Raw genomic sequence first — 19,711 nt, 5'->3', positions numbered from 1 at the left:
TTATTGTAGCTCTTGAGGCTCCTCCCCAATTCAGGACTTCTCTGCATTACTCTCATGGGTTCTGTTACAGCGCAGAAGCAAAAGCAGCTTTCTGCTTACAGTTTCCCCAGCCATTCCCATGTGTTACCTGCAGTGACCACTGAAAGTCATTGTTGGTCAGAGAATTGTCATGAGGGACGAATTGCTCAGTGTGTGACCCGTGATCCCAGATGAGCAGCATTGCATTGGGCAGTATTAAAGTTGAACAAGCTCATTTCACTTTGAAATCCCAGAATGGCTGAGGTTGGAAGGGACCTGTGGGTCCATCAGGTCCAACTTCTGCTCAAGCAGGGACAGCCAGAGCAGCCCAGCCCGGACTGCATCCCAGCAGCCTTTAGAACACCTCTATGGATGGAGTCTCCACAGCCTGTCTGGGCATCCATGACAGTGCTCTGGCACCTGTAACTTATGCTGCAGTAAACAAGTTTCTGTTCAGCAGAACATCTTACCTATAGCAGAACTGCAGCAGCCTCAACCCACTTAATGGTGTGAGGGTCCAAGAATAGGACAAAGCGCAAAAGATAAAGAAGGGGGCTAAATAAACATGAAACATTAATTTATTTTCCCGCTGTCTGAAGGCTGTGGCTGGCCCCCCAGACTGTGGCCCAAATCTGCTTCCACCAAATCTACTTTGGCAGACGTCTGTCAGCTCCATTCTCCTCCTATTTCAGGAGGAAGCCAGAACTACCTATGCAGGAGTGTGACCCCGGGAGCTATAGCAGCCCCCCGAGCACAGAAGCCTGTTGGTTTGTCTGTGACAGACGCAGCGGAGATGGCAGCCTTTGGCTGCAGCTCAATGCACCGTACTGTTGCTCTGCTCCTCAAAGGTCATTTTGCCCAGCAGCTGGTTCTCCAACTCCACGTTGCCGACTGGCAGCTGGAAAAAGTTCATTTCAGCTGCCAAAGCTGCCATTGCAGAGGAGTCCTGGCCAAACTGTGCCCGCAGCATCATGTCCATTTTCTCCAGGCGCCGCTTCAACCTCTTGGCCTCCCGCTCCCGGATGAGCCGGGCCTGTCTCTTCTCTGGAGTCTCGTTGGCACGTTTCAGTCTCATGGCTTCTCGGTCTCGCTGCAGCCGCCGCGCTCGCTGCTCATCTGTCTCCTGCATGCGCTGCAGGCGCTTTGCCTCTCGATCCCGCATCCGTCTCACCTCCCGCTCCTCGGGAGTCTCATTGTCCCGCCGGCTCTTCTTGGCGGTGCGCTCTCGCTCCAAGCGCTGCAGACGCACTTCCAAGGGCTCGTTCTGCCGACGAAGCGCCCACTTTCGCATGCCGGGTGTCTGCGCCTCCAGCAGCTTACGATAAGCAGCACAGTTGTTGCATACCAGGAGGATGCCTGCAGGATACACGGGGCTGTGAAAGGTAATGTCCTTCCCACTGACGCTGGAGGGGCCCTCGCTCTGTGGCACAGGCAGGCGATCTGCGCTGAGCACCTCTGTCAGCTTCTCACTAGAAAGCAGAAAGAGCAGTGTCAGAGACTTAGTACTGACGGAAAAGTCCTCACCTCAGACTGATAGGGAGGCTCCTACCGGAGCCCGTGACAGAGACCTGTGCCCCAAATTGCATCTGAATATCTAAAAATCAAGCAACATCATATATAGGAGTAGGAATGGGATTTGCCCTGAGCAGTATTTGGGTTAGAAGAGTGCAAAGGCAGGGATTAGCCAGCAAGCTGCTCCTCCCCTTCATTTCTGTATTTCTTCTTTCAGCCTTATTTGCCTAGTTGGTGTCCTTCCACCGGGCAGGACGTAAATGAGGAACATGTTGGTTTCTGTATGTAATCCTGCTTTGGAAAAGAGAAGCCGCATGGGCAGCACAGACCCAGTGTGATGGACTGCTGGACAAGGGAAGTAATGACTGTTCTCTCCAGTGACCGGTGACTCCAGCGCTCTCTGAGCAGAGCTACATTTCATATAGCTAAGAAACAGCCTCCCAGCAGCAATGATCACAGGTTTTAGAATGTGATGTTGAGCTGCAGGGATGAAGAGAGTAAAGGAATCTCAGTCACTGGGGGTGTTCACAAATGGTTCCGAGTAGGGCAGGGATATGATTCCTCCATCATTTAAGGCAATGCACCTAAGCTTTTCTGTGGGTACCCTCGCTCACTCACCAGACAGGGTGACCCTGACCTGTTGAATGTGGCGTGGCTGGTGAAGCGTGTTCCACACACTGCGCAGTTTGACAGCTGGTCCTCTGAGTGGATCAGGAGGTGTCGTCCAAGGGAACCCGGTGAGCTGAGGGCTCTGCCACATACAGGACACATGTAGCTCTTGGCACTCACCACAGCTGCAGTGTGCTGCAAAACAACCGTAGAGTTGTTAGTTACAAATTGTCCAGCTTCCTGCGCAGTCTGAAGTGTGCTCAAGGAATATGACAAACTATCTAGTTCAACCGCTTGGAACTGGATCACTTAACAGTAAATCCTCCAGCTGATAACTCCTGGACTAGCTCAAGACATCTGGGATGTCACAGGTCAAACAGCAAGGAGACCTTTCTACGGCTCCACTGCAGTGTGAGAGAAACAAGCAGGGCCAAAAGAGATCATAAGATCTGACCCTTGTCTTCAGAAACACATCTGAAGAGCATGACTACACTAACAGTAGGCAGCCTGTTGGTGAGGAAAAGTTCACTATGATGGCAGCTAGAAAAGATCAGCTGGTACAGTTAAGTTGCCAGTTCAGCTCTGCTTCATTCTTTCTTTTGCAGACATGGACGTGCTGTGAAGAGTACTGACAACAAAACCTGAGTTCCCAGCACAGACTTACTGCAATACAGGAATCATTTCAGAGGAAGAACAGCCGTTTCCATAGGTAGGAACTATGATAAAGGGACAGAATAAAGAGCTGAATGAGCAGCTTATCGCACTGAGTGGTCTAAGAATTGCTTCCATGTTTAATCTGAAGGAACTGCCTGATCTCAGCTTGCAATTGCTTGCATAGACTGCCTTGTAATGGAGCAGTGTTCTCCAGATCCTCAGACTGGTGCTTTGCTTATTTTTTCCCTAGAACTCTCTAGATTATCTGCTATAAACTTCAATCACATCCTAGACAGAAGCACAGTTCTGTAACTGCAAAGATCAGAACAAAGTCACACCACGCTCCTTGCCCAGGGTTGTTTCTGACTTTGGGACAGCTGAGGCGCTTAAGGCCACAGACATCACACTACTTGGAGCCATCCCTTACCTGGTATACATGAGCAATCAGCTGCTCTCTGCTTTCATACTCCAGCTGGCAGAGGGGACACTTTGACAGTCCCAGCATGGAGTCAGCATTCAAGCTCTCAGGAACCTACAGGAAAGGAAAGCCATTTTGGTGTAAGGCACACTGATCTCCACACAGCCACCCACCCTCCCTCAGCATCTAGTGAGCACTGCACAACAGCCTGGCCCAGATTAAGTGCAGTGCCCAGTCTCGTTGGGGCTGGTTTAGGGTTCTCTCAGTCCGAAACTTCCTTAATGCAGCCTCTTAGCAAAGGTCTTGCTGTCTCATGAGGAAGAAACAGAAGCCTCATGACCTCCACCTGCACCCATGATCTTGCCAGCATGGTGGCTCTAGTAGGCAAGGCCTGCTCTGTAGCAGAAGGGAATGGTACAAGAACTGAAGGAGACAGACAGACTTCACAGTCATTTTGTCCAGGCAGGGGAATAGCAGTTTGTCCCTGCTGTCCCCTGTTCCTGGCAGCCCAAGAACACCTCAAAACCATCTCCCTTAAACAGATGTTGTTTGGAGGAGGTGATTGCGGGAACAAGGTATGAAATTAAGAGTAGAGAGAGATGTCTAGTGCCCACCCCTTCTCCCTTGTACACTGATGTGACTGCAGTGCCAGTACACACTTGCCTCATTTTCTCTCATTAGTGGGGTCCCAGCTGCAGGTTGTTCTGCATTCTCCAGTTCTTTCTTCACCTTTGGCACTGAGCCATCCTCCTCTGAAGTGTGGGAAGAAACTTCATCGTGGGTGGTTTCCTCATCATCACTGCCACCTTGAACACGCAAAGCAGTTACTCCAAGTGTCAGGACCTTGACAGCACTAACAGACCTTAATTGCCCAACTAGCCCTCACCCAGGGCCTCCACTCACACTCAAGACTGGGGGCCCCATTTAAACCCAGGGAGTACTTCAATTCCCAAAGCACCACATGAAGTCCCTGAATCTGGCCTGTTACCTGGCCTTGTTTGATGATCACTAGACTGTCAGCAGTGCCCGGTGCTGTCACCATTCTGCTCCGGTGCTGTGGGACTGAACTCTGGTGGTGAGGTTACTGTTCAATCTGCATAGTGGCCATTGGCTCTGGGCTTGTCTTCCCTTAGTGGGCAGTTCTGCTCTTACTGTTGGCTGATCCAGAGCTGACAGCACAAGAATCAAGGGCTAACCCAGAGGAGAAGATGGGTAAGACGGTCCTCAGAGAACTCCCACCTGCTCTGCAGCACCTCACCCTGTCAATCTCTCCAGTCCACTACCTTGCAATTACTGGAAGGGGCAGAACTCACTGCTGCTGAAATCGCGATCTTGCAGTGGATGAATAGCTGGCCTTTGGTCCCCAAGAGCTCCAGGAAAGCTGTTTTTCATCATGGCTTGGCGGGCTTGCTCCTCCAGCCCTGCAAAGACTTGCTCCCCTGGCAGCCACAAGGACAAAAAGTCAGATTGGCGCTGTTCCATTATTTCACAAAAGCTTGCCAGAAATGCAACAGGTGTGGGGTTGCTCACCTGCAACGTGCAGACCCTCTGAAGTCACCTTTCTGAATGCACTTAAATAATCTCTGTGCTTCCCTGCCCTGTAACTCCAGCCTCTTGTACCTGCTGAAACAAGTCTAGTCCCCACGTCTCACTAGTGGATGTGTATGGTGTCAGGCTGCCCTCTGCACACCCTTTATACACCACTTGGTTGTGTGTAAAAAACCTGCAAGACTCCATACCTGCCACATGTGCCCATGTGGCTTCCACTTTTACCAGACAACCAACCAAGTGACAGCACAGCTGTAGGTGGGGGAAAGCCATGCAGGGGTGATGACAACATCCCAAATCAGGCGTGGTGCTACATGGCTCTTCTAAATCATTTAGAAGCTACCACAAGCAGCATGATGGTACTGCAGCAGGATATTCATACTAATTGTATCAGAGTCATCCGATCGTATTAGGGTCTGGAAAGGCACAGACATTAGTGCTTGCATAATTCCCACATTAGGTTAAACTAAATTCTAAATACAGTCTGTTTTATAATTATTTGTATCTCAACTCAACATGAGAACAGGCAACAGAAAACATTCTGAAGGAAGGCAATTATCTGAGTTCCTCCGAAAGAAAACTTCCTCCAGCAATCTCTGTGGAGCTTCCTGTTCCAGGGAATAACTATAGAAGTCAGACGCTAATTTTCACATTAAAACAAACAAATGACTTTGTTCTACAGGCAGTTAAGACTTGCTGTTAGCAGAGGATAAGCTACGAGCACTTGGGGCAAGGTGCTAGTTCCCAAATGGCTACAGCTTTTGGATCAGCAGTTCTAAGTTCACAGGAACTACTCAAAGCATAAATGCAGAAATACTATTTAAGTGCAAAGGATTAAGGAGTGCGCCAGTCCTGTTACAGGGACAGGTGCTTTTCACAGCTGAACTGCTTCAGCCAGCTTTGCCCCATATTTACATCACACTGCCTTTCTGGTGCTTAGCTCGAAGTTTGCAAGGCTGCTTTAAAAAGCAATAGTTAATGGAAGATTTCAAAGGCCTTCAGAAGTTTCTGAAGTTGTCCAGAGGGGCTGTGGATGCCCCATCCCTGGAAGTGTTCAAGGCCAGGGTGGATGGGGCCTTGGGCAACCTGCCCTAGTGCTTCACCTAGTGGCTGGCAGCCCTGCCAAGCAGGGGTTGGAACCTGATAATCACTTGGGTCCCTTCCAACCCAAGCCATTCTGAGATCGTGTGATTCTACTTCTAACACCAATCACAACAACCAGCAGAGCAATCGCGTCTGCCAGAGGCCTTTTGGTATAACATGCACACAACCACATTAGGACTGATTCAGCGCAGTGTGGTCAGTCAGCTTACAGCCAGGAATGCAAACCATTAACCAAACCACTACCTTGTATCTGAAAGGTATCATGGAAGTGGGAAAAATAAACTTAAAAACTCTGTATTTTGCTTATACAGAATTTCTTATTCTACTAATAGAGTCTCTGGAAGAACTTGGAGAAGAGTGCTCAGTTCATCTACTGACAGACTAAGGCCTACATCAGTGAAGCTTTGGATCCTTAGTGTTTGATAGGTACAGGGTTATGTTTTTATTGTCTACACACACACACCCACACACAAACACACCCCCACATCCACCCCAGTTTGAATACATTTGCATTTCTGTAGAAAGGGAGTAAGACAGGCAACAGCTTTAGGATCACCACTATCAGTAAAGGACATTATGCTCAATATTGAATTCACAGACTCTTCTCCAGAAGTTTCTTTATTAAATACAGGAAGGGCTGTGGGCTGACCACAACACCAAAACAAGTTGCTGTATTTGTTTCCACAAGCAGCTACAGATGTAGAGCAGTGAGAGTCAAACAACTGCCTCTGTTCTGCTTTTCAGTTCTCCACTCCATAATCTTGCAAATGAGTGGGATGCCAGGAGAGCAGCTGTGGAGGTAGGGGCCAGCCCTGTGGTACTGCGCAACAGGGGCAGTTATGACTGCTGCGATCTGATGGTGTATCAGCTTCGCAGCCAAAAATGATTATTTTCCTTAGCCCTTCCCTTCTTGAACTGTATGAATGCAGGATAACTCTCAGGTGTTCTGGAAAATAAACACACAAACAAATAACCTCACTCCAAAATCCACAAAACGAAAATCAAAATAAACTGCATCATTCCCCTGTCTGCCTTCCTGAACAGAAAATCTCTGAGATGAGCCCCTTTACTCCCTCCTCGTACATCAATTTAAGGTCCCTGTTCATGTAGGTCTTCTCTGTGTTCCTTTCCTGGACCTGAAATTTGCAAGTCTGTCCACCACTGTGGATCTAATCCACCTGCCCCATCGCTATTCTGGGTTGTCCACACTGCTGTAGCGGTTACTGCAATGAAAAACAACAATTGAAAGTGTTAATAACCGCAGTCCACAGAACCCCTTAAGAACCAAGGATTTTGATGCAAATAACAGTTGTTGCTCACTTTGAATGCTGGCTGCTATTTCTTGAAAAATACTTTCCTTTCAAATTGGGAGTATTACAGGCAGCAGAATTCAAGAAATACGGAAGAGCACAGAGACGGAGAGAAAGTGTGTGCATATATATATATATATATATTATATCTAATGATACCAGTGGGAAGAGAGAAACTGAGGATTAATGGGATATTGGGACCACGCAGAATAAAGCTAGGAAGTGGAAATTAATTTGATTAATAAATACTGTTCTCAAGAACTCTAAAGTATCATTTGCAAAAGGTAGAAGCCATAGAAAGAAAAGCAGCTGATGGGACAGCAGGAAGAAGAAACAAAAGCACACTCTAATACCTGCAGCAGAATTCCCAGCAAGCTCAAGAACAGTGGAATAACCTACAGCTGATGAGTGACATTGCAGCAAAGGACAGGCTTGAAGCAAGATCAGAAGATTAATTGCTTAGAGAGCAGATACCTTTATAGTTTAGAGTCTGGAAGAAAATAAAGACCAAATGAATGAAGATACTTCCACAGGAACAATATAACTGCGTGTCATTTTTCAGTTCAGTGAGGAATGGGCAATGCAATAAGTACACTTCAGTATTACAGCTCTATTTCTTAATATATAATCAGATAAAAGCATTTTTTATGCAGCACATGGCGACACAAAATTCAGTTATTAAAAGCCAATTATTTGCTGCATCCTGCCAAACTGAAATGTCTACAATGAAAACTACAAGTGGACTGGCAATCACACACAAGGACGTGCTCATGATTTTAAGTATTTCTTACTGTTGTTACTGCAGTACTAGTTTCCTTACACACCAAAATCTGTTTAAAATAGTTTGACTGGTAACCACACAACTCTCCATGCCAAAGTACTTCTGTGCTAAGTGGAGATAGCAAATGCTATTGTGAGAGCAAGGTTAAACGGGGGCCATGCTGAGCCTAGAAAGTAACTCCGGCAAGAGGCGGCAATGAACAAGCCAGGGACAGGAGAACGTAGCTGTTGCCTGCACAAGTGAATCTGAGAAGGAAGTTAACAGAGCAGCAAGCAAGGAAGAAGTAGGCATCATCTTCTGGTGAATTCGTCCTGTTAGGTATTCACAGCGGCATTTATACAAATCCACAAAGCACTTCCCAAGCCCCGCAGCCTGCCAGATCTGATCCCAATTGCAGACAACTGCATAAAAAGGTGCATACCTGCTGGCCCTTTTATTCCTCTCCTCCCAACAATTTCAGTCCCAAGAAGTTTCAGTAACGTGCCTGCTATGTCTCAGCCTGATTCCTCATTCTGCTGGCTCACCCAGATCTTGGAGATGATGCTCTCTCCGATTTTCCTCGTCATTCACCAGTGCACTGCATGGCAATTCTGGGCCCTCCAGATACACAGCAGGCTAGGTAGACAGAGAAGTCCCAACGATTTGGTGGTGTTCATCATAAGACAGACAAGATTTCCATCCCAAGGAGGAGACATCACCTTTGCAATTTTTCATCTATCTGTCAGTCCCCCTATTTTCTTCTGATCCTACTTTGCTGCTCTTGATGACTCCCACCAAGTAGTTTATCTGCAGCTGAATACTGCACGTAAGGTGGTGAACAAGCCCCACGCTTCCTTTATGGCACACCAGATGCCACACCTCAGCCTCATGCCAGCTAGCAGCATCTTTGTCAGGTAGTTTCTCCAAGACCCAAACTGGTGATACAATCATTCGCATTGCAGATAAAAAAAGCAGTGATTTGTAAATACATGGCGACCAAACTCCAAAGCATGTACAGTTCATGTATATAACAGTACAAGCTTCTAAAGAACAAAACTGTTTGCAGTGGAGCGGAGAAGAGACAATAGCCCATCTAAACACCATTAAACTCAACATAAACCTTTGAAGCTGTTGTACTCCTTGGTCTCCATAGATGAGAGCCTGTAACTCTAACACAGAGCTGATAGAGTAAGTACATGCTTTATATACATCTAATCTAAACAGCAGAAACAGTACCTGGGCACTGTCAAAAGCAAATGTGTGTGGAAAGAAGATGAGTTACTGGCATTGCAGGAGAAAACACAGGATGCATCAAGTTTATCTAATAAAGACAATTCCAAGCAGACAAATCTGTACAGAGCTGTATTCCACCAAGTGTTGTACTCAGCACACAGGAAGCAGAAGTGGGAAAGCACAAGTCAGAACAGCTGCCAAAAGTCAACCCTCAATTCTCTGATACTGGCCATCAAGGAAAGCTTTGTCAGCTTTTCCAAGCCCAGCACTTGCAGGTTATGGGGCTTTTAAATCAGACAGAGATAATTCTCATCAGTACACTCATAGAGAGTGCAAAGTGTTAAGTTATGTCAGGATATATTTTCCTCTAACACAGAGAACAGCATGCCTGGATTTCTGTTGCTGTATCCATACAAAAAGGCAGCACAGGGAAACACACAGAGACAGGCAAGCCAGCAGCATCAGCAAAGTGAGCCAGTTGCTACAGCCGCAGCAGGCAGCTCTCTGTCCCACAGACCTGGCAGTTACCATAGCAGAGCACTACTTCGGCTTCTCATCTCAATCAGCCTTGCTTTCACATGTCTTCAGAAGCAGAGATTTGCTTTTTTTTCATTCAAGCCCATATTCTATCCATCTACAAAGCTGGGCATATTCAAGGCATAGCTTTGGACTCTCAACTCCCCTCAGTACCAGCCAAACAAAAACCATGCAGACGCCCCTCTGCAGCTGAACATCCATCCGGCTGTCCCGCAGCTCCACTAATATCTCACTACAGCCTACCCACAAGGAATGCTGATGTACGGCACCTTCAGTCCTTTCACTATCCAGCAAATGCCAGGACCCTGCCAATGCTGGAGAAAGACGCTTGTCTTCCCAGCTCAGGAATGGCCAGACAAATCACATCTGTCCATTAATTGATGTAGTCATTGCCCATTCCCTGCCAGGAAATGGCAAATGGCTTAATTAACGTTATCTGGTGGAAAACTGGGGTACAGTGAGCTGAGATGATGTGTCTAAGCCAGTCTTTTGAGCCTGCCATTGAGCAAAGATAAGAAGCCAGGGCTCCCAGCCTTCAGCTGTACACCTGGACCACCCTACCTAGAACTTTCTTTGCTATCCAAGAACTGGCCAGAGCCTGACTTGCACTTGTGATAGTGTGAACACAAAGCAGAACTACAGGCCCCGTGCACACAAACCAACCTTCACAGAGTTTGCTCAAGCCTATCCCTGTCCTGCCTTGTCAGGACACTGACAGCTCCCTTGGCGTACAGAATTCTTATTACAGGCCCTAAGACAAAACCATAGGTAACCATTTCCCCACAAACAGCATCTTTTCATCACTGCCCTCCTCCCCTTCTGGCTCCACAACTATCCATCTAGGACAAGGATCCCACGGTGCTGTGTAACATAATTAATACTCACAGTGAACTTTGTTCGGAGTGGTCTGTTTCCGACGGGACATGTTTCCCTGACCCGGGAGCACAGTGTGTTCGTTCCCTCAGCACAGGGTCCACCTGAGGAGAGAAAAGCCCGTCACACACACGGCTGGGGCCACTGGGCACACACAGCTGAGCACCTCGGTCACTCCCCATCCTCTCGCTTACAGGCTCAATCTGCACGACCACAGCCACGTTCAGAGCCAACATCCAACACTATCTGAAAACATTGTACTGTGTGTGAGCAGCCCCACCCGATTCAAACCAAGTAATTCTGTACCTGGCACACAAAAAGCTCAGAACGTCACGAGCGCCTGCACTCAGTCCACGTACCTTTCTCCCTCCCATTTGCTCCCATGGCAAACAACGCATCAGCCTAATGTCCACCACAGAACCGACCCGGACGGAGGCAGAAGAGATGCCGGCGAGGGAGGGAACCACCAGCACCACAACGGGCAACGAGGGAACCGCCACCGCACTGTGAGCAGCGCAGGGACCAGGCACGGCCCTGCAGCACCGTGCGAGCAGAGCAGCTCCAAGGCAGCGTGTGCGGCCGGCGCGGCACAGCACGGAACAGCACAGCACGGCACAGCACGGAACAGCACGGAACAGCACAGCACGGCACAGCACGGAACAGCACAGCACGGCACAGCCAGCAGCACGGCACAGCCAGCAGCACGGCACGGCACGGCACGGCACGGCTCGGCACAGCAGCCCAGCCATCATCGGGGCCGCTCCGCACCCAGCTCCCCCGCGTTGTCCCCCCGGTGCGGACAGTCCCGCCGTCCGGGTCCCTCCCGGGTGGGACGCACCGACCGCCCTCGAACTTCACAAAGGAGAAACATCGGCCCTCACCCTCCGACCGACGAAGGACTGAACCGGTTCCCACGGCTCCCTCAGACACGGACGTTAAGGGGAACGGATCCCGTCGGCCGCGGCCGTACGAGCGCCGGGCGCCATCGGCTGCCCCCCCACGGTCGGACGGCGTCCCGCAGGCAGCCCGGCCCCAAGGGGGAACGGCCCGAGACCATCGCGGGCGGCCCGGTACCGGCAGACACACAGAGCCCGGTACCGGCAGACACACACACACACACACACGGAGCCCGGTCCCCGACAGTGACGGACACACGAATCCGGCCCGCGGCCGCAGAGCAACGAACGGCAGCACCCTTCCTCCCTCCCTCCCGCCCCGTCCCGCCTCACCCGGTGCCGCGGACAGACAAAGGGCGGCCGGACGGACAGACAGACACGGCAAAATGGCGGCGCCGCCAGAGCGCGCGGCGCGGGCACGTCCCGGCGGAGCCCCCTCGTCCCCTCGCCCGGAGCCGCTCACCTACGGGCCATGGGGGCGCGGCTGCTGCCGGCCGGGATGGCCCCGCTGCGCCGTCCGAGCCCGCCGGGCCTCGCTCCCCACAAGGGCAGATCCCGCTGATCACGCCGCCCGCGTTCCGAGCTCAGCCGCTCGCCCAGGGCCGTAGCGCTCCGCGGCGGAGGCTCAGCCCGCGTCCATTCGGGACGTTTAGGCCCCGTGGAGCCGCAGGGGCGCGGCCCGGGACGGACGGGCTGCGGCTGCCAGGGCCGCCCCGATGGAGCGCGCTGCGTCCGGCCGGGATCGGCGGCGCTTCCGCCGGGAGCTGCGCCCCAACTCCCGTCCTACGGCCAAACGCAGCAGCTCGGCGGGCAGCGCGGGGCGGGGCGGCGGAACGAGGCGCTGCCGGAACCTCCGCGCCGGGCCCGGGCAGCGGCGGGACGCACCGAGCGGTGCAACAGGAAACGCGCATCGAGCGGGGTCCCTCCGCCCGGTAACGTAGTTCCTCTCCGCCCGGTACCGCAGTCCCTCGCTCCTCTCTGTCGCTGCCGCCGTCACGTCACTTTCCGCGGCCGCTGCCGCTCCGGTCCGTTATCCAGCTCCGTTCGGCCTCAGCCCGGCCGTGCCGCGAGCAGCAGCGGGAGCGGCCGGACAGGAGGATCCTTCCGCCGTAGTGAGGCGGGGCTGCGCGCGCCGCCATCTTGGGTGTCTGCGATCGGTGGGACGGCGTGAGTGGGGACGGCGGAGGGGATGGGATGGGATGGGATGGGGGGGGGCCGTTATGGGGGGCCGTTGTGGAGCCGAGCGGAGCGTCGTGCGCTGCTCTGGGTTCTCTTGGGCCGCCCCAGCGGCCGAACCCCGCTCGGGGGAGGTTCCGGTCCGGGCCGAGCTGTGTCCTCGGACGGGGCGCGCAGCGCTGGGGATGGTGCTCTCAGGAGCACGGACCGGTTCCGAGGCCTTCTCGTCGCTCTGTAATGTTATTTCCGTTTCTCGTCGCTCTGTAATGTTATTTCCGTTTCTCGTCGCTCTGTAATGTTATTTCCGTGTTGTAGGAGTAGATTCGAATTATAGAAAGGCAGAACTTTCCGTGGTGTCAGGTGAATGCATTACTAATCATTATGTATCGGTGTTTGTTTGACCTTAGTTGCTGTGTGTGTTGTTGATGACTGTGCTGGTGTTTGAACAGATGAGCTCAATGATCTGCTCGTTCTCTAAATTTCAGTCAGTTTATACGAGCTGCTGCCTGGGTGCTCAGTGTTACCGTGATCCAGAAGCTCCTGTGCCCTTGGTACAAACCAGCTCTTTCAGTATTAGCCCTTGAGGAGTTTGTTTTTTTACAAATGTTTCTTGTCATAGTGAAATTCTGTCGTTTGTTTTATTTTTTTATTTTTTTACTGATACCGATGATCTTCCCTTCTCTTCCCATAGAAACTGCTCATCATGTTGGGCTCTGGATTCAAGGCTGAGCGCCTGCGTGTCAACCTGCGCCTTGTCATCAATCGCCTCAAGCTGCTGGAGAAAAAGAAGAGTGAGTATTTGAGGGGGTAGGTGTGACCCTGGATACTTTTGGGGCCCACAAAACTTGAGCAAAAGATTTATTTTTTTATGTCAGGATATGATTGACAGGGTGAGTGGCATTACAGCTGTGTGCTAAATGTGAAAGAACATCCAGGTTTGCCCAGAAGGTTGTTTCCTGGACCTTCTGTGCCTGCATAGCGAAACTTCTGCGTGCTGTGGGTGACTCACCTCGCTTGGCTGCTCTGCCCTGATTGGATATGGATAGCATTTTCCCCATAGTTCCGATTTACTCTACAAGGAAGTTAAAGGTGTGGGAGAGTTTCTGGCAGCTAAAAACAACTCTGCTATTTCCTATAAGTTTCCATGGTAGAACCAAGACACAAGGAATCCACTTAGCTGTGGCTAAGCTTGATGGGGAGAGGGAAGTTGGTGATGGGGGTATGTGTGGTAGGGGCAGTAGCCCTTGCCAGCACAGTGACTGGCCTTGGGGATATGTGCTGCAGCTGAATTGGCCCAGAAGGCAAGGAAGGAGATTGCAGATTATCTGGCAGCTGGAAAAGATGAGCGTGCTAGGATTCGTGTGGAGCACATCATCCGTGAAGATTACCTTGTGGAAGCCATGGAGATCCTGGAGCTCTACTGCGATCTACTGCTAGCCCGCTTTGGCTTGATTCAGTCCATGAAGTAAGTGCTGTCCTAGAGGGTGTTGTGTGGGAGAGGGTCCAGGCCCCTCTGGGTTGAGGGTGATATACTGCTGGGATCAGGCTGGGAATACAGAAGGGCACTTGTTTTTATATTGGTGTCCTAGGACCTCTAGAGACCTCTCCTTCCCTGGCAGGGAAGACTGGAGTGCAACAGGAAGGACTGGGGACATTTGGGCTAAGCAGGTGGAGGGCTGCAAAAATAAAGTATGCGGTGTGGAGGCAGGATTTCCTTCTGTTATCCTTAGGGAGCTGGACTCTGGCCTGGCAGAAGCAGTGTCTACGCTGATTTGGGCTGCACCGCGACTCCAGTCAGAAGTGGCTGAATTGAAGATTGTGAGTAGGGTTGTTTGAGTTGTGTTATGCATGGAGGGTAGGGGTGGAACTGCCAGAAACCGTTGGAAGATTTAGCATTGAACTCTGTCGTTGAGACAAAGGACGTTTTTATAGGCACTGCAGATGGGGACCACATACCAGGTTTCACTCCTACAAGGAATCCTGAAGCCTAAGGAGTGGCTAAGGCTGCTCAGCTGGGTGCACTTGGTTGCAGAAATTAGGGCAAACAGAGGTGGAGAGGGCTGTGGGGACTGCAGATCATGCGGGATGTGTGGTGGGGGCAAAGCAAGGATTTATATGATCCTAGAGTTTCTCTCCTGCTGCAGGTTGCTGATCAGCTGTGTGCCAAATACAGCAAGGAGTATGGGAAGCTGTGCCGCACAAACCAGATTGGAACAGTTAATGACAGGGTAATAAACTGGTAGAACAGCTGAAGCTGGAAGAGCAGATAGTCTGCTGTGGATTTCTGCCCCTTGTTCACATGACTGGTGGCTGACGTCTGTGGCTGACTGTGGAGTTGGGTGTGACAGTTGTGGGGATTGGCCTACCTTTAAACACAGAAGCCCGGTATTGATGTCCCTGTCAAGTGGGGCCAGGCTGTCTTGCCTGTGGATGTAGAGGAGCAGAGTGCTTAGAGCCCTGCCTTGTGGCTGCCAGAAGCCTCTACTGTTGCAGTGCTGTGCAGGGTGGGAAGGGTTCCTCAGGACTGCGCTGTGCTCCCCACAGCAGGTGATCCTGACTGTGACTGAGCCCTGCTGTTCTGCGCTGTTCTTGATGAGCGTCTCTGCACTCTTGTTTCAGCTGATGCACAAGCTGAGTGTGGAGGCACCTCCCAAGATTCTGGTGGAGAGATATCTCATTGAAATTGCCAAGAACTACAATGTTCCCTATGAACCTGACTCAGTGGTGATGGTGAGTGAGGCACATGCAAGTCTATGGCCCCCTTCCACGTTACAGTGACTGAAATTTCCTGTTAGTGCTGTGGAGCATAAGGTCGTGGCGTAGCACCAGAGTTTATGGTAATTTCACTTGTATGTCTTCTAGACAGCCTTAGCATAGAGGGATCCCTTCTGCTTCCCAAAGTCCTGCAGCATATGGCAGAAGTTAGGCAGACTATTGTCTAGTCTCCTTTCTGACTGTCATTAATAAGGTTGCTGTCTGTTCTGTCCTTCTGTTCCTGTCCCATCTTTCCCAGTTACAAATGCTGCATCTACTGCTGTTCAAAAGATTGTTCAAAAAAAATTTTTGTTTGTTGATCAAAATATTGCTGATCAAAATATCAGAAAAGTTTCTTCTTCCCTTCCTAGGCTGAAGCCCCTGCAGGTGTTGAGGCAGATCTGATTGATGTGGGATTCACAGATGATGTGAAGAAAGGTGGCCATGGAGGGGGAGGAGGTGGTGGATTTACAGCTCCACTGGTTGGTCTTGATGGTTTAGTGCCCGTGCCAATGCCTATGCCCATGCCATCAAATCCCCCCTTCTCCTATCCACCTCCAAAGGGACCGGTAAGCATCTATATGTTGAGCATACCCTTTTCCTCTGGAGAGTTTTGACTGCGATGCCCCACACCTGCTGGTTGGAAAGTGTCTGTGCTTGGTAGCTTTATGTAGCAGATGACCATCTTGTTACTGTGAGATTATATGGAATAGAAGTTCTTGGCAGCAGTACATTATGCTTTTGGCCTGGTACTTCTAATGCTGTGAGTCATGAAGTGTTAGTTTTGCTGGTTGTTTAGAATAACTGATAGTCCTGTTAGCTTGTTGCAGGTGACTGTCAGACTAATACCTGAGAATCTTTTCCTAGCGAGTATAAGCCATACCAAATGAGATACTTGTCTGCATGTATCTTAGACTTCTACTTTCTCTCATAACAGCTGTAGGTGTATTGTGTCCCATGGAGTCTCTCCCAGGTGAATTGGCTGGTATTTGACTATTTAATTTCTCTGTGTACAGGAGAACTTCAATGGCCTGCCAGTGGGGGCCTATCAGCCTTTTACTAACATTCATCCTCCACCAATTCCAGCAAACCCACCAACGTATGAATCTGTAAGTGCCTGATGTGAATCACCACTGTAGGCAGCAGAGGGAAACTTGAGGGCAGTGGTAGCTACAGAAAATCCAGTTGCTCATTAAACGCACTGTCTGAGCTTTTGGGGTGGTGCTTGGTATTGATTTTGGCTGAATAGCTGAGTGCATGTGATGAGAGAAACGGGTGAGAAGTTCTTTCCTTTGCAACCAAAACTTGTGAAAGCCAAGATTTATTTTTTACCCTGTTGTCAAATGTTTATCATTTTAATAAACAGGGTCCACAAATTCCCTTTTTTTTTTTTTTAATGTGACAGGTTTCCCACCTTCATTCTCTGTACGTGTGGCTACAGACTTTTCTCAGTCCTTGGGGTCAAGGATGGAGAGTTTGGAGTGGATTTTTTTTCCCGTGCTTTTATTTCATGCAGTTTATGATCGTGCTTCTCATTTTGCTGTTGGTGATGTGCTTGTTTCTGCAAACCTTGATTAGTATTAAGTGTAGCTCAGTATCTGTGTGCACTAGCCACACAGAAGCCTTTAAGTCTAGGAGATGCAGGCACAGCAGCTGTTAGCTGGGTAGGGATAGGTGGCACTGATTGCAGCCCACCAGGCAGGGAGAGTTCTTCCAGCAAAGCTGATCATGCTTTGGGCCTTTGTCCCCACCAGTCCAAGACCCCTTTATTTCATTACTGCTGGTCACAAGGACTTACCTATTGCTTGTGACAGTGAGCAGTTGCTGTATTACTGTGGGGGAAGAGAACAGTCTTCTCTCTCTTTCGTCCTTGAGAAACATTTTAAAATCTGGTGGTGGATATACTCCATTCATCTTGTTCCAAAATATTGCCAGTGAAGTTGCTTTGATGGACAAGGAGGGAGGGAAATGAAAGCACTGTCTCCTTGGGAGGAGTCTCAGATTTTTCTGAGTGCACTGAAAATTAGGGGCTATATTTATTATTTATTTTTCTTGGGGGGATGTCATATCCGTTGCTGTGCATGACTGGCTGCTGCTGTTGCCTATGAGCTTTGCCTGTTTTGCTCTGGTATTCTGTGCCTGCTGGATGGGAGAGCTATAGTAACGGAGAGCTTTTTTCAGATTGGTGAGCCTGATGCTGACAAGGATTCTGCTTCTGCATCGGTGGCAGGTATGTCGAGGTGTGGGAACTTGGAGGTGGTTGGGAACTGTGATTAGACTGGGATTGTAGTGTCCTTGTGAGTAGGCTTTCCCCACATGGAACAATGTGCACAACTTGACAAATCTTGAGATAATTGAGATTTTGGAGAGGATCCTGGTAGGAATTTTCTCATGCAGGAAGGGTCTGAGAAACTTAAGAATGAGAGTTTGACTTTGAAGTCAGACTGGATTTCTAGCATAAGCTGACTTGTCAGACCAAATCCAAGAGTTTGCAGAAGAAAATGGGAAAGCAATCAATTTAAATTTTTATACATTTTTATACAATATAAGCATTATATTCTTCAGGAGCAGAAAGAGAAAAGCAGGCACTCAGAGGTAGATAAGTTTGCATTAATGCAGCAGAGCATAGCTAGTGGGAGTTGTTCTCTGTCTGTCTACCTGAATGCTTGTGATGTGCTTCAGGCACTGTCATTGGATCACAGTTCATCTCTAGTCTTGCACAGTGCACTTCTCTGTAAGTTTTGAAAGCATCTGTTACCTGTAGCATTTGATCAGGTCAGAGCAGGATTTGAAGTAAGCTGCCACCTGCCATCTCCAGTGAGGATTCCTGACAGTCCTTTTTGAAGTAGCCATGGTGTGTGACGGAGACGCACCTACGGCTGCAGTGGAATTGGTACACCTCAGTTTAACAGCTGGGTGATAGGAACATAAGATACCTCGGTATCTCTGTGTCTCTTTAGGAGGTGTTGGATTGGAGAAAATTGGAATTCAGGGTCCCCGTGGTGTATTCCAGCTGATACAGATGAGCAGGAGCTGCAGCTGCACAGCGTCACCTGTGGCAGCAAAGGGGAAATCTGTAGTGCATCTGTAGAATGGGGCGACCGGTCTATGGCTGCATCTCCTTGCAGCCGTGTAAACCTTTTCCACACTCAGTGTCACACAGATGGAGCTGTGTTAGTGCTGGTCATTGGTGCTGCTTTCTTGGTGGAGTGGTGTTCTGTGTATCTCTGTCTTTTGGCATGATTAATGTGGTGCTGAGTGGGGTGAAAGTGTTTTTTCTCTTATTCTAAACAGGGCCTGGACCCAAACCAGAAGCTTCTCCAAAACCAAGAGTTGGACCTCCTAATACCATTGATAATTTTGTATTGCCTGAATTACCTTCTGTGCCAGATACACTACCAACAGCATCTGCTGGTGCTAATTCTTCCGCCTCTGAAGACATTGACTTTGATGATCTTTCTCGGAGATTTGAGGAGCTAAAGAAGAAAACATAAAGAGTGATTTGGCTACAGCTCCAATGGGAAGGGCAGGAGCTGTGACTGCTGTTTTTCTCTGAAACACTCTCCCTTCGATTGGTTTCCTGTATTAACCTCAAATGAACACTTCTCTTTGAGCTCTCTTCCTGCTGTTCTTAAACCACATGCTGTCGCTTTCTCAGTCCTTGTTGCTCCAGGAGTTGAACTGTAGAGACTCTTAAGAGATGAAAGCAGGGAACCGCTCCAACCAATCCAGGTAGCTGCAGAGAAAGGCCTTGCTTGACTGATGTTCCTGCCCGTCTCTGTGGCAGCTGCGTGTTTTCTTCTACAGAGAAAGGTGATGAAGGTTGAAAGGGCTTTCTCCTCATGTTTCTGGTTTCAAGGGGAGTGTTACCTACCAGCTGCCCAGCTCTGCTTTATGGTATGTGTGGCCAGGGTGAGAGAGATAATATCTATCTCTGTGGTAAGATTTTAAACTGGTTGGGGCAGAGGCAGGAATTACATTGTTTGGACACAGTATCGCCCTGTAGGCCTTGTGGTGCCCTGCTGCCATTGCTCCATTCCTGCGGCTCCAGCTGGGTCTGGTTGCAGTTGGTGCTGGAATCCATCCACTCCTGCAGACCCTGTGCACCCTCAGGGAGCCCCTGCGGCCATTGCTGCCCTGTCTGGTGTGTGGGGCTGCTTCCCTTTCACACAGCAGCACTGCGTGGTTGCAGTGCACTCACACAGCAGCACTGCGTGGTTGCAGTGCACTCACACAGCAGCACTGAGTGGTTGCAGTGCACTCACACAGCAGCACTGAGTGGTTGCAGTGCACTCACACAGCAGCACTG

At 49.9% G+C, this 19,711-nt stretch overlaps 2 protein-coding genes across 26 annotated transcripts; one reads left to right on the top strand and one right to left on the bottom strand.

Moving 5' to 3' along the window:
- Positions 1-574: 574 nt before the first annotated feature.
- Positions 575-12,457, bottom strand: ZNF821 (zinc finger protein 821). 20 transcript variants are annotated; one of them, XM_015874282.2, is made up of 8 exons: positions 11,936-11,960; positions 10,589-10,680; positions 6,947-8,569; positions 4,525-6,809; positions 3,875-4,017; positions 3,221-3,325; positions 2,168-2,334; positions 579-1,487 (listed from the first exon to the last, which is right to left on the bottom strand). In XM_015874282.2, the coding sequence occupies exons 4-8, from the start codon at positions 4,691-4,693 to the stop codon at positions 833-835; spliced, it is 1,239 nt and encodes a 412-aa protein (XP_015729768.1). In that variant the 5' UTR covers positions 4,694-6,809; positions 6,947-8,569; positions 10,589-10,680; positions 11,936-11,960; the 3' UTR covers positions 579-832. The 20 variants fall into 20 exon arrangements, with proteins under 20 accessions (XP_015729779.1, XP_015729774.1, XP_015729783.1 ...); XM_015874279.2 differs by having other exon boundaries at positions 4,525-7,086; positions 7,527-8,569; XM_015874280.2 differs by having other exon boundaries at positions 4,525-7,663; positions 8,376-8,569.
- Positions 12,458-12,524: 67 nt separating this feature from the next.
- Positions 12,525-19,231, top strand: IST1 (IST1 factor associated with ESCRT-III). 6 transcript variants are annotated; one of them, XM_015874273.2, is made up of 10 exons: positions 12,525-12,639; positions 13,340-13,439; positions 13,933-14,113; positions 14,379-14,466; positions 14,793-14,876; positions 15,268-15,378; positions 15,774-15,971; positions 16,419-16,511; positions 17,584-17,632; positions 18,697-19,041. In XM_015874273.2, exons 2-10 carry the CDS (start codon positions 13,352-13,354, stop codon positions 18,894-18,896), a joined length of 1,092 nt encoding a protein of 363 aa, XP_015729759.1. In that variant the 5' UTR covers positions 12,525-12,639; positions 13,340-13,351; the 3' UTR covers positions 18,897-19,041. The 6 variants fall into 6 exon arrangements, with proteins under 6 accessions (XP_015729759.1, XP_015729758.1, XP_015729757.1 ...); XM_015874270.2 differs by lacking the exon at positions 12,525-12,639 and adding an exon at positions 12,734-12,882 and having other exon boundaries at positions 18,697-19,231; XM_015874275.2 differs by lacking the exon at positions 12,525-12,639 and adding an exon at positions 12,864-12,882 and having other exon boundaries at positions 13,340-13,455; positions 18,697-19,231.
- The last annotated feature ends 480 nt before the right edge of the window (positions 19,232-19,711 follow it).

The sequence above is a fragment of the Coturnix japonica genome, chromosome 11 (assembly GCF_001577835.2).
Source record: "Coturnix japonica isolate 7356 chromosome 11, Coturnix japonica 2.1, whole genome shotgun sequence".
Classification (NCBI taxonomy): Eukaryota; Metazoa; Chordata; class Aves; order Galliformes; family Phasianidae; genus Coturnix; species Coturnix japonica.
This window is presented reverse-complemented; position numbering and strand designations above follow the sequence as displayed.